Genomic DNA, 12,784 nt, shown 5'->3' with positions numbered 1-12,784 from the left:
AAAAATTCAAAACCCACTCAGTCATTGCCCTAGCCAAACCAAAACGTGTTTAAAACCCTTTTTTTACAGTCCCGTTTGGGTTTCCGTAAACACTTCTGAGGGTTGTAAAGCCGGTTCCCCCCCTGTCCTTTAAGAAACTTAAAAATTTTAACCCCTCCACTCCCTAAATAGCCCATTGGACTAAAATAATTTTTTCTTAAAATATTAAAAAAAATTTAAACAAAATATTTCTTGTATCTGTTTTATTTTGTTTATGGATTCACATGTGCACCAACAAACCCATGCTGACACAAGCAGATTAACTGCAGACCATAAAACTAACAACCCTGGTGAAAGTGAAAAATATGACAAGCAATTCCAGGTGTGTTTGTGCCTGTGCTGTCACCAAAATAGGGCACCTTTTCTTAATACTGTAACTTAATATAGCTTCTCTTCATTTTAATCTGCATGAATTGTATGTTCTGACAAAGGTTGATCCATCAGATCACTCTGATATCAATAAACTCCTTATTTATTTCACAATTGCTATCTTTGCAAATAATTAGTAAAAGTATCAAATCAGTAAATAGTAATACTAAATAAAATAAAATATATGGTAAGTGCTGAGGTTTTGCATTTGATGCTGCTTATGTTCTGGATACAAGACATTAAATGAGGGCACGAGTTAAAACATCTTGATTCATAAATCTTTTTTTAACCAAATTTTCTGTTGCCCGGCAATTTTATTGCACTTTATTCTGACCAGAATTAAAAAGTGGGAAAATATGTGGTAAATCATCTACATTATTAATGACGTAATACTCACATGGCCTTCCTGCAGTTCCTGACTACCGGTACCAGTCTCTGATGACCTTCAGCTGATGTGTTGTATGTCTTCAAGTCAAACTCATCCAGGATCTCCTCTGACATCAGTAACACAAAGGCCAGAGCTGAACATTGGTCTGGTTCCAGCTCTTCATCAGAAAGTTTTCCTGATCTCAGGGAATTCTGGATTTCCTGCACTAGAGAGTTGTCATTCAGTTCATTGAGACAGTGGAACAGATTGATGATCCTCTCTGCTGAAGATTCCTCTCTGATCCTCTCCTTAATGTACTGGACTGTTTTCTTAATGCTCTCTGATCTGCTTCCTGTCTCTGTCAGTAGTCCTCCTAAGAGAGTCTGAATGGAGTCCAGAGAGAGGCCGAGAAGGAATCGGAGGAAAAGGTCCAGGTGTCCATTCTTACTCTCTAAGGCCTGATCCACTGCATTCCTGTGTAACTCAGACAGCTGCACTCCGTCACTGTGAGGTTTTGATTCTTCTGCTCTGAGTACATTTCTGTTCTCATTTACACATGATTGAAATACAAACAAGGCAGCCAGATACTCCTGAATGCTCAGATGCACAAAGCAGTAGACCTTCTCCTGGTACAACCCACACTCCCCTTTAAAGATCTCTGTGCACACCCCAGAGTACATTGAAGCTTCACTGACATCAATGTCACTCTTCCTCAGGTCCTCTTCATAGAATATCAGATTGCCCTTTTCCATCTGTAGAAAAGCCAGCTGCCCCAGTTTCAGGATGATTTCTGTATCTGATGCTGACATTTTTGTGTCTGTCTCATCAGTGCCATGATATTTCTGATTCTTCACCTTAGTCTGAATGAGTAGAAAGTGTGTGTACACTTCAGTCAGAGTTTTGGGCAGATCTCCACTCTCTGTTTTACCCAACATTGTCTCCAGAACAGTAGCAGAAATCCAGCAGAAGACTGGTATGTGACACACAATGTAGAGGCTCCTGGATGACTTAATGTGTGAGATAATTCTGCTGGCCTGGTTCTCATCTCTGATTTTCTTCCTGAAGTACTCCTCTTTCTGCGGGTCATTGAACCCTTGTACCCCTGTCACCCGGTGGACGCACTCAGGAGGGATCTGATTGGCTGCTGCTGGTCGGGAGGTGATCCAGAGGAGAGCAGAGGGAAGCAGATTCCCCTTAATGAGGTTGGTCAGCAGCACATCCACTGATGATGACTCTGTTATATCGGAGCAGTCCTTATTACTTTGGAAATTTAGAGGAAGTCGACACTCATCCAGTCCATCAAAGATAAATACAACTTTGAAGGTGCTGACTTCACCTTCAACACTTTTGATCTCTTTCAGCTGTGGAAAGTAGTGCTGCAGAAGCTGCATCAGACTGAATTCTCTTTTCTTCTGCAGATTCAGATCTCGGAAAGGAAGAGTGAAGATGAAATCAATGTCCTGATTGGCTTTTCCTTCTGCCCAGTCCAGAATGAACTTCTGCACAGAGACAGTTTTCCCAATGCCAGCAATTCCCTTTGTAAGCACAGTTCTGATAGGTTTCTCTTGTCCAGGATAAGGCTTAAAGATGTCATTGCAGAGGATTGCAGTCTCCTGTGTGGTTCGTCTCTTGGATGCGGTCTCAATCGGTCTGAATACGTGTTCATTATTGACCTCCCCACTTCCCCCCTCTGTGATGTAGAGCTCTGTATAGATCTCATTGAGGAGGGTTGTCTGCTTTGGAAAACCTTCAAATATGCATTCAAACTGCTTCTTCAGATGAGTTTTCAGTGCATGCTGGGCTCTTTTTATGGATTCATCTGAAGAGAGGAAATAATATTTTTTAAAATGTGATAAACATTTCCCACTCAATAAGAGATTTTAAGAAAAAACAGCCAATAAAAGTATTAATGCATTCTGTCTTCACAATATTTCACACATATCAGTGTTATATGCTTATAACAGTATGCTACACACCTAACAGAGCATTACACACCTCTCTCACAGTGTGTTACACACCTCTCACACAGCATTACACACCTCTCTCACAGTATTACATATGTAAACACCTCACAGCTAGACCAATGAGGGTTTGTAGCTGGAGGGGAAGGTATCGCGTGTTCTCCCTTGGCTGATGTGATTCAAAACCGAGATGCTAGTTATTTTTCCTCTGTTCGTAAGAACAGGGCACAATTATAATTAAGAATGCACTGGTTCCGTTGCCACAAGTTAGATATGAAGGCGTTGCTTCATATCCCGCTTAAAACTGGCCTGAAACAGACCAGTAGCATTCTGGTTACTCTCCGTTCGCAAACGGGGCTATGCTGTCATCAGAGATATATCCGATCTGTCGCCGGACTGTCAATATTCCAATGGGAGCATCAGAATATTCACAAATGCGCGGAACAACACAACAAATATATCCATGACCACAGCAAGAAAGCGTAACAGTTACTAGGTTTTACTCTCGTGTTAATCTGACTCCATATTACATGATAATTTAAAATTTGGGTTTAACTATACGTGGAACTTGGGAGTGGTTACACTCGACTCTATCTTGTGCCATCATTCCTCAATATATGCTCCCGGGTTTAGCACTATTGTTAAATCTCAGTTCGGTGAAGAATCCAGAGGGTAGGAGGCTGACCACCATAATACATGCCTTCCATGCCTTACATGGATAGTGCATCGATAGTTATGAGCCCAGGACGGTGCGTATCTATCGGGCTCCTTAAGGCGAATTTGGGGAGAACCGGCGTACCACGCCCATGGGTTCTCTTAAGCCAAAACACCAGAACCAATACCACCAATCCCTTAGCGGGCAGATCGTGGTCGCCTATCTAACTTGAAAACCCCACTAAAGACGTTTGCTGTACTAGACCCCTGATCAGTAGGTCCTAGTCATAATTGTCCCCCTGAGTATTTAAGCGGAATTTCAGCTGAAAAGAAGATGAAATGGATTAGAGTCATGAAGACCACACAAGTTAAAAATCAGAAGAATTTATTTAACAGGCAGGTAGGTTGTTATCTTCAAATTCAAAATCAATTATAAGGGTTAAAAACATAAATACAGAGTAAAAGAGTTCTTACCCAGCCTGTTTAGCTACACACGAAATCACAGAGTCTGCGCAGTGTGGGAAGTCGCTTACGATCTTCCTTGTGCATCTACACACACAACACAGAGTCTGTGTAGCGTGGGAAGTCGATTACGATCTTCCTCGATTGCTTTGTCTCCCTTCCTTTTAAGCCAAATCCCGCGTTTGGTCTAGGCGGCATTACCATAAATTAACCTGGCCGAATCATAAATCTTGAATTCCGGCCCCCACCATTTGGAGGCGGTTGTTAAAACAATTGGTGAGGAAATGGGGAAAAGGAGATGATTGCGAGAGAGGACATTCCATTGTGTTAGTTTTTCTCTGAGTTTCTAAAACTATGTTTTTTCAAATTCTATTTGGTATGAAACATATTTCATTCAATTGTTTGATTTATGTTGAATACGTACATACCAAACATGTCAAGTGGATGTAATGTTATGGTGCAGTTGTCATGAAAATACCCTTTTGTTTAACCATTGTACATGCAATCCATGTTATTATTACATAAGGCATAATACAATAATACAATGAAAACATGTGCATGGCTTGTAAGGTTTTCCGGGGTTTGTAAATAAGATAAACAGATGGTTTAAAATCCAGATCCAGAAAAGAAATAAAAAGTGTAATAGCAGAGGGGCCCACATAAGGGCACTGTGGTACTGTCCCGCGCAGTTGCCCCACCATGTGGCCGGTCATTTCACCCTTTATGACCCCAAAACACACACACCCACAACCACAGACATAAGCCGCGTTTCCACCGCAGGAACTATACCCCGGAACTAGGAACCTTTTGAGGAACTCAGTGCGTTTCCACCGCAGGAACTAGGGTCTAAATTTAGTTCTGGGGGCTTTGTTTTACCCCCCAAAACGTTCCTGCTCGGGGGGTAGTACTTTCCGAAAGTACAGGAACCTTTTGGGTGGAGCTTGCAGCGCTGAACATTTCTGATTGGTCGAGTACTCGTAGCATTTGTGTTGTATTTATTTTCCGCCATTACCCGCCATGTTTGAAAATATGCAGCGGCAAACCAATTTATTTTCATAATAACTTAAAATCAAACTTGCGGCGCAGTAGCCTACTTTTGGTTATAACCTGTCAACGTCTTGGAATTATAACGTGTGCTCTTCTGTTCTTTTCTTGCTTTAGTATTCGTTTTATAAAATGCTAAGCATTCGTGCTGGGACAGCATATTACATAGGCTACCAAAACATTCAAACGGATTAATTCGGTTGCTGAATATTTTCTTCCGGATTTTCTTTGTTAGCCCGTTGTAATTGACTCAAAACGTTTGATACAGTTATGTGAGGTATGCGGTAGTTCTGCATAATTAACATTGGTGATACAGTACAAGCAAACTGGAAATCACCTTCCGCACTTTTTATCCGCGTAAAATAACAGGTTAATTCTAGTAATCTTCGCTTTAGCTTTTTCAGACTGCCGTAATTTTACTCAATTTTACTGCCATTTTTCAATTCCACGAAAAGACCAGGAAGACTATGGACTCATTTATGGTGCATGGTTCGCATCTGGAGGGCACACTTCGCTGCTCGGCTAGCAGTAACTTCGAAGGAAAGCAAACGGTGGCTGTACCACTACTAATTTACATTTTCACGCAAGTCCGAGTTTTCGTTCTATTCTTGTCATTTTGCAATTAGCCTCTATGGAATTGACGACAAGAAAGTAATAAAACAGCAAATTGTTTACAATGTGTGCATGTTTTCTGCTGTTAATGAATGTGTTTCAGAGGATATATGAAAATCAATAAATACAAAAGTAACCATATATAGTCATTGTTGGTAACCCGTTGTATATAAGTGAAATAAACCCCTCCGGGCTGTCCCGGTTATTAGAAAATAATGTAGGCTACTTCGGTGGTAGTATGGGGTTACAGAAGAAATCATATGACAGATGGACCGACGACAACGTCAGTGGGCTAATTTGCCTAATCTTCGCGGTACTTTAGACCCCGGTGGAAACGCAGACAACCATTGGCTGAAGGAACCTTTTAGTTCCTGGTAAAGTAGTTCCTGGGACTGAAAGTTCCGGGTAATTTTGGTGGAAACGCGGCTAAAGAGACTAGTTCCCCTTATCTTAGTTGTGACCAGGTGGTAACATTCCAGAGAGCCAAATGGCCTGCCCTTCCAGAGGAAGTTCGAGTGACTTATTGTTTTACCACAAGGCTCTCGGGTCCTTTGAAGTACAGGCTGCGTCCCAGCATGCCGGCTCGTTCAAATGCCAGCCTTTTCTGGGTCCCAGTTTGACTTCCCTCTTACACATACCTTCCATCATTGAAATAGAATTTCTTGCTGACAGCAGCATCAGTGTCACTGTCACTCTCGCTATAATCGTTTTCGACCGAATTCATTATGATGAAAATGAGCGCTTTATCGATTCCGAGTTCCCAACCAACTGCCTCCGACAAGGACACCCCGTTGCAGGGTCATGCTTTTGCTTTTGGAACGAGCTTCTTTACAGCGTGAGACACCAAGAGGCCCTTATAATGTGATACTTTTATACTGATTGCTGAGATTGATTCCAGGATACAAACTCAGGGCAGTATGTCTGATGGGACAGTGGTTTAGTAACTGGATTTTGAGGACAAGATTCTGCCTTTAAACCCCCCTCCGGGACATTTAATCTTGGCCATTTCCTTGTCCCTGTAATAACTGCTTGAGGCAATATGTTAATCAATTTAAATTCTAAATTTAAATAAATGTTATTTTTGGCCTTTTATTTACAGTATGTAATATTGTCAATGTAAAACAGTATTATGAAAGTGTAGATGCTGTAAATCAGAACATTGATCACTGTTAGATTTGCTATCTAAACTCATTTCAAAATTCTAATTGACACACAGTAGCAATGAGAGAAAGCTCTTACTGTGCTCATCTCTTTCCAGTGAATCAGCGAGATCCTTCTGCTTCATGTTCCTCAGGATGTGGAGTGTGATCTTCAGAGACCCCTCACTGCCACAGGTCTCCAGCAACTTCTCAACTATGCAGACAGCCTCAAGATCCTCCTGCTCTCTCTCAATGCATTCTGGGTAATCATCAACTTCGTGACTGTCGAACAATTCATTAATAAACTTCATAAACTTATCCAGCCAAGTAGGATCTTCAGGCAGACTCTGATCTTCAAGACAGCATTCTGGGCAATCCTGACTCAGATGGCTCTGAAACAGTTTCAACTTCTCATCCCTCTTCAGCTTCATCAGAGTGCGCAAAAGAGACTGAAATAAACACATGAAGAGGTGTGCTGTATCAGAGTGAAATAAATACATGTGCTGTATCAGTGTGAAATAAACACATGAAGAGGTGTGCTGTATCACTGTGAAATAAACACATGAAGAGATATGCTGTATCACTGTGAAATAAACATAGGAAGAGGTGTGCTGTATCACAATAATAAATTAATACAACAAATAAAATGGGCCATAATTCATGAACCATAACATTGAATTTTTACGATGCTACGTGTAAGGTTACAAATGCATCCGTACATTATCCTGGATAAAGACATGACTCCTTTATATTGGCCAGCTCTGTCATTCCTGCAGTCTTCTAGGGTAATCCTCCTCCTGGAGGGGTGGCTGTTAGGGTACAATGGCTGTCCGATAAGGACACAGCTGAAGATAATATAATAGTGTGAGTGAATAGTCATTCAGTCGAAAACTCACACAAACATTTACTGTAGCCCAATAGAGAGGACGTTTGGAATGCTGAAAATACACTCCAGATGTTAGCATAAGTCAGGTGGAACATTACAGTACAGCCCTCAGAAGGCCTGAATATTCTTTGTGGCGTGTTGCCTGTTGCATAACGCTGACAGAGTCATGGATATGTCAGACATAAACAAGGACACATTACAGGACTTTAGAAGGCATGATGGTGAACTGAATGTGCTGATGCATATTAATGAACCGAGATACCCCAGCAGCACAGGCGAGGAGGAATCAGCTGGCAGAAGAGCAGCTTCATCTATTATAACGGTGTGGGGGTGTTGGAGAACCAGAAGCGACGAATATAGGGGAACGAAAAGCTAACGCTACCGGAAGCGTTAGCCACAAAGTCCCGAAGGACAAAGGGAGGGGAACACCCGAAAGTAAAACACAAAACAAATAAGATCCTTGGGAGAGCAACTCCCTCACACAAAGGATCCTAAACAACAACAAAAAAACACGGAGTAAAAAACCACTCCGAAGGACCCCCTTGTCCAGCCGTAAAACTGGCTCGCGAAACCAAAAGCGACCCGTGAAAACCAGGGCGGAAAAAGAAAAGGACCAGTGGTACAGAGGCGAAGCTCTGGTACCAAACCCAAAACTGGTCTCAAATGAAAAGACAACTGAGTAGCAAAACTTACTCAGCGAAAAGAAAACCCTGAGACGCAGCTCAGAAAAACACAAACAAAATACATTACCCGGGACAACGTCCCGATACCCACCGGCTCACACGAGCTCAAAATAAAAGTATAAATGCTCTTAAGGTGTCAGAATGCGCTCACTGCGCTAAGAGACTGACTCGCCTTAAGAGGACACAAAACCAACCACAACACAGTTCAGTAAACCGTCCACAGAGCACCTATACCTCTACCGTACCGGCTTTGTGTTAACAGGATTTTACACAGAAGCGCAGATGGGTGTTCTGGCAGTGCTTATAAAGGCACCTCCCCAGGTGAAAATAATTGAGAAATCAGACACCTGGAACACATTAAGGAATTCTCAAAGGCCAGGTGCCTTCTAGTGGCAGCACAAGGCCACTACACCCCAGAACCATGACATCTATAGCCAGCCAAGCAGACAGAATGAGTTATTTGATTGAAAAAATCCACAACATTGCCCAGCGAATACTGCATTTATTTCGACATTTTAAATCACCTTTTTATGATTTATTTTCAAATATGGTCTGCGGGATTCACTGTGCATGATGGTTGTTTTTTTTAGATCTCCGAATTTTAATGGACTCGCGCAGAAACAGGTCTTTTATGACGGGGATAAATCTGTCTTTTCTAATTCTTTTTAAATCCACCATTATATTATCAATCCACCAAGGTGCAAGTGCAGGTGGCTATTAGAGGGAATGGGAGATGATATGCTGACTGGTTTATAACTTGTTTATGCCCAAGTCACACCTATAAATTTAGGCAGTAAGTTCAGCCCATTGGAACTTTGTGCCTTACATTGCGCTCAAATAATCCACTGTTAAACCAGTATAAGTGGGTTTAGACACAACCTAAATGTGTGTGCCACGGGCTTTACAATGCGCTAAGATCATTAAAATAGAAATAAAAATCATTAAAATTGATTACATTTTTTAAATGTTTAAGTAAAAAGCTGGTTAATTGTGTTCATATGATATTCCACTTTGGATGGTCATGAATAATATAAAAAAGGTGCAATATGTTATTAATGTTAAGAGCAATGTTAGGCACTTGTAAACATTACCCTTGCACTATATTATCCTTCCTCCAGTGTTCGTTGCTCCCCCCCCCCCCTTATTATGGTGTTTGCGGCCAAATTTGGCCGGTCTGTTTTAACTGCTCTTATATTAACACAAAAATCATAAATCATCACCAAATTTTGTTTAACACCTTTTTAAGCTGTGAAACAATGTCTTCAACTAGTGGTTAACATGGATGGGTGGGGGGTGAGGGGGTTGTGGTTGTGGATGTGTGGGTGAGTGGGTGTGTGTATGGGGATGTTTTCCATCTGCTGGATGAACGTAATACAGTCTTACCCATTAATTTCCTATGGCGGTCATTTCAGACCCGGAACACCACAGGTGTGACAAAGTTGACTAAACCACTCAAAATTCAATGAAAGTGGTGATCAGCAATTTTATATGTGCAAATGCCTAGTGTGGAGGAAAATATAAGGTCTTGAGACAATCAGATAAAAAACACAATATTTATGATTTAGGAACGTTGTAAATTGGTCGGATTTGACCCGAACACTGGAGGAAGGTTAAATAGGCATTATATATACTCAAATTAATTTACTGCAAAAAGAAAAGACATAACCCATCAAAAACTAGAAAAAAAGATCACATACCTTTTTTGTGGAAGATAATTTATCCGAGCTCTTCTCTTCAAAAGAGCTGTACTCCAGTGACTGCAGGATCCTGTGAACAAAACATGGAGACAGAGTGTCCAGTTAAACTCATTCTCTTACTGCAGCTCTAACCTACAGCACATGGAGACTGAGCTTTCAGATAAACTCATTCTCTTACTGCAGCTCTGACCTACAGCAAATGGAGACAGTTTCCAGTTAAACTCATTCTCTAACTGCAGCTCTAGCCTACAGCACATGGAGACAGAGCTTCCAGTTAAACTCATCCTCTTACTGCAGCTCTAAAGCACAGCACATGGAAACAGAACTTCCAGTTAAAATCATCCTCTTACAGCAGCTCTATCCAGAAGAATCTGTTTTACACATTGTGTACTGAACCATTTGCGCAGTTTCTCTCTTGTACACACACCAGTGTTAGAAACGAATGAGCGTTGAGCACAGAATGCGCAAAGCAAGTTCTGTCAGGGAACTCAAAAAATGCAGCTGACCAATCAGTCGGCTCCATTAACCTCATACTCGCGCGTTTCCACAATCATTAAAATTTGCATTCACCCACCTACACGTGAATGTGACATAACATGCTCATCTACACCTGAAAATGACATAAAACATCCATCGAAACCAGAATGTGTAATAATACACGCACCTACACCTGAATGTGGCAGAAAACATCCACCTACACCTGAAAGTGATATTATACACTATCAATACCTGAAGATGACAAAACACACCCACCAGCACCTGAAAATGACATCATAAACCAAACCTGAATGTGACATAATACACCCACGTACACCTGCACATAGTGTACCATACTGTCTACACCTGAATGTGACATGACACACCCACATACACACGAATATGACATGGAGCACCCAACCTACACCAGAAAATAGCCAGTCAGATTTAGGTTTAATTAAATAGTAGTGTCAATAAGAACCTGTTCATTTACCTTGAATCACCTGGATACTCTTCTCTGAAGCTGACTATCCTTCCCATTGAATGATCACTCTTCACAGACAAACAGCTGGGTACAGGTGACCCTGCTCTTTCTACCTGGGCCCTGTGAACAAAGCATGGATAACATACCATCAACACCTGAAAGTGAAATAACATGCCAATCTACACCTGAAAATGACATAATACACCCCACCTACATCTGCATATAATATGATAATCTATGTCTGAATGTGACACAATACACCCACCTACACCTGAATGTGGCATAATACACCCACCTACACATCAATGTGACATAATACACCCACCTACACCTCAATATGACATAATACACCCACCTACACCTGAATATGGCACAACACACCCATCTACACCTGAATATGATATAACATATTATCAACACCTGAGTTTGGCACAATACATCCACCTATACCCGAACATGACATGGAGCACCCAACCTACACCAGAACTTAGCCAGTCAGATTTAGGTTTAATTAAATAGTAGTGTCAATATGAACCTGTTCATTTACCTTGAATCACCTGGAAACTCTTCTCTGAAGCTGATTATCCTCCCCATTGAATGATCACTCTTCATAGACACACAGCTGGGTACAGGTGACCCTGCTCTTTCTACCTGAACCCTGTGAACAGAACATGGAGACAGAAATTCCAGTTAAACTCATTCTCTTACAGAAGGTCTAACTCACAGCACATGGAGAAGGAGCTTCCAGTTAAACTCATTCTCTCACTGCAGCTCTAACTCACCGAACATGGAGACAGAGCTTCCAGTTAAACACATCCTCTTACTGCAGCTCTAACTCACAGCACATGGAGACTGAGCTTCCAGTTAAACTCATCCTCTTACTGCAGCTCTAACCTACTGCACATGGAGACAGAGCTTCCAGTAAAACTCATTCTCTTACTGCAGCTCTAACTCACAGCACATGGAGACAGAGCTTCCAGTTAAACTCATCCTCTTACTGCAGCTCTAACTCACAGCACATGGAGACTGAGCTTCAATTTAAACCCATCACCTGATTGCAGCTCTAACTCACAGCACATGGAGACAGAGTTTCCAGTTAAACTCATCCTCTTACTGCAGCTCTAACCTACAGCACATGGAGACAGAGCTTCCAGTTAAACTCATCCACTTACTGCAGCTCTAACTCACTGCACATCTGAAAATGATATAATACCCCCACCTACACGTGAATGATACCAGCCAGATTGAAGTAGAATTAAACAGTAGTGTCAGTATGAACCTGTGGAATTACCTTGAATCAGCTGTGAATTCCCCTTTGAAGTTATATGGATTATCCATTGAACGATCACTCTTCATAGACAGACAGCTGGGTACAGGTGACCCTGCTCTATCCTCCTGGACCCTGTGATCAAATCATGGAGACAGAGCTTCCAGTTAAACTCATCCTCTTACTGCAGCTCTAACTCACAGCACATGGAGACAGAGCTTCATTTTAAAACCATCACCTCATTGCAGCTCTAACTCACAGCACATGGAGACAGAGCACCCAGTTAAACTCATCCTCTTACTGCAGCTCTAACTCACAGCACATGGAGACTGAGCTTCCAGTTAAACTCATCCTCTTACTGCAGCTCTAACCTACAGCACATGGAGACAGAGCTTCCAGTTAAACTCATCCTCTTACTGCAGCTCTAACTCACAGCACATGGAGACAGAGCTTCCAGTTAAACTCATCCTCTTACTGCAGCTCTAACTCACTGCACATCTGAAAATGATATAATACCCCCACCTACACGTGAACGATACCAGCCAGATTGAAGTAGAATTAAACAGTAGTGTCAGTATGAACCTGTGGAATTACCTTGAATCAGCTGTGAATTCCCCTTTGAAGTTATATGGATTGTCCATTG

The 12,784-nt window shown here is 41.7% G+C and overlaps 1 protein-coding gene across 1 annotated transcript in view; it reads right to left on the bottom strand.

Annotated features, from left to right (window-relative positions):
• Window positions 1-427: 427 nt before the first annotated feature.
• The window catches only part of LOC135238057 (uncharacterized), a 228,466-nt gene continuing 216,109 nt past the window's right edge, over window positions 428-12,784 (bottom strand). The window contains 5 exon segments of the mRNA XM_064305705.1: window positions 428-2,594; window positions 6,748-7,096; window positions 9,914-9,983; window positions 10,884-10,994; window positions 11,422-11,532. Coding sequence (XP_064161775.1) covers window positions 802-2,594; window positions 6,748-7,096; window positions 9,914-9,983; window positions 10,884-10,994; window positions 11,422-11,532 — 2,434 coding nt within the window. The 3' untranslated portion in view covers window positions 428-801.

Source organism: Anguilla rostrata, chromosome 13, assembly GCF_018555375.3.
Source record: "Anguilla rostrata isolate EN2019 chromosome 13, ASM1855537v3, whole genome shotgun sequence".
Lineage (NCBI taxonomy): Eukaryota > Metazoa > Chordata > Actinopteri > Anguilliformes > Anguillidae > Anguilla > Anguilla rostrata.
Note: the sequence above shows the minus strand (reverse complement) of the source record. Positions and strands in the feature narration are given on the sequence as shown.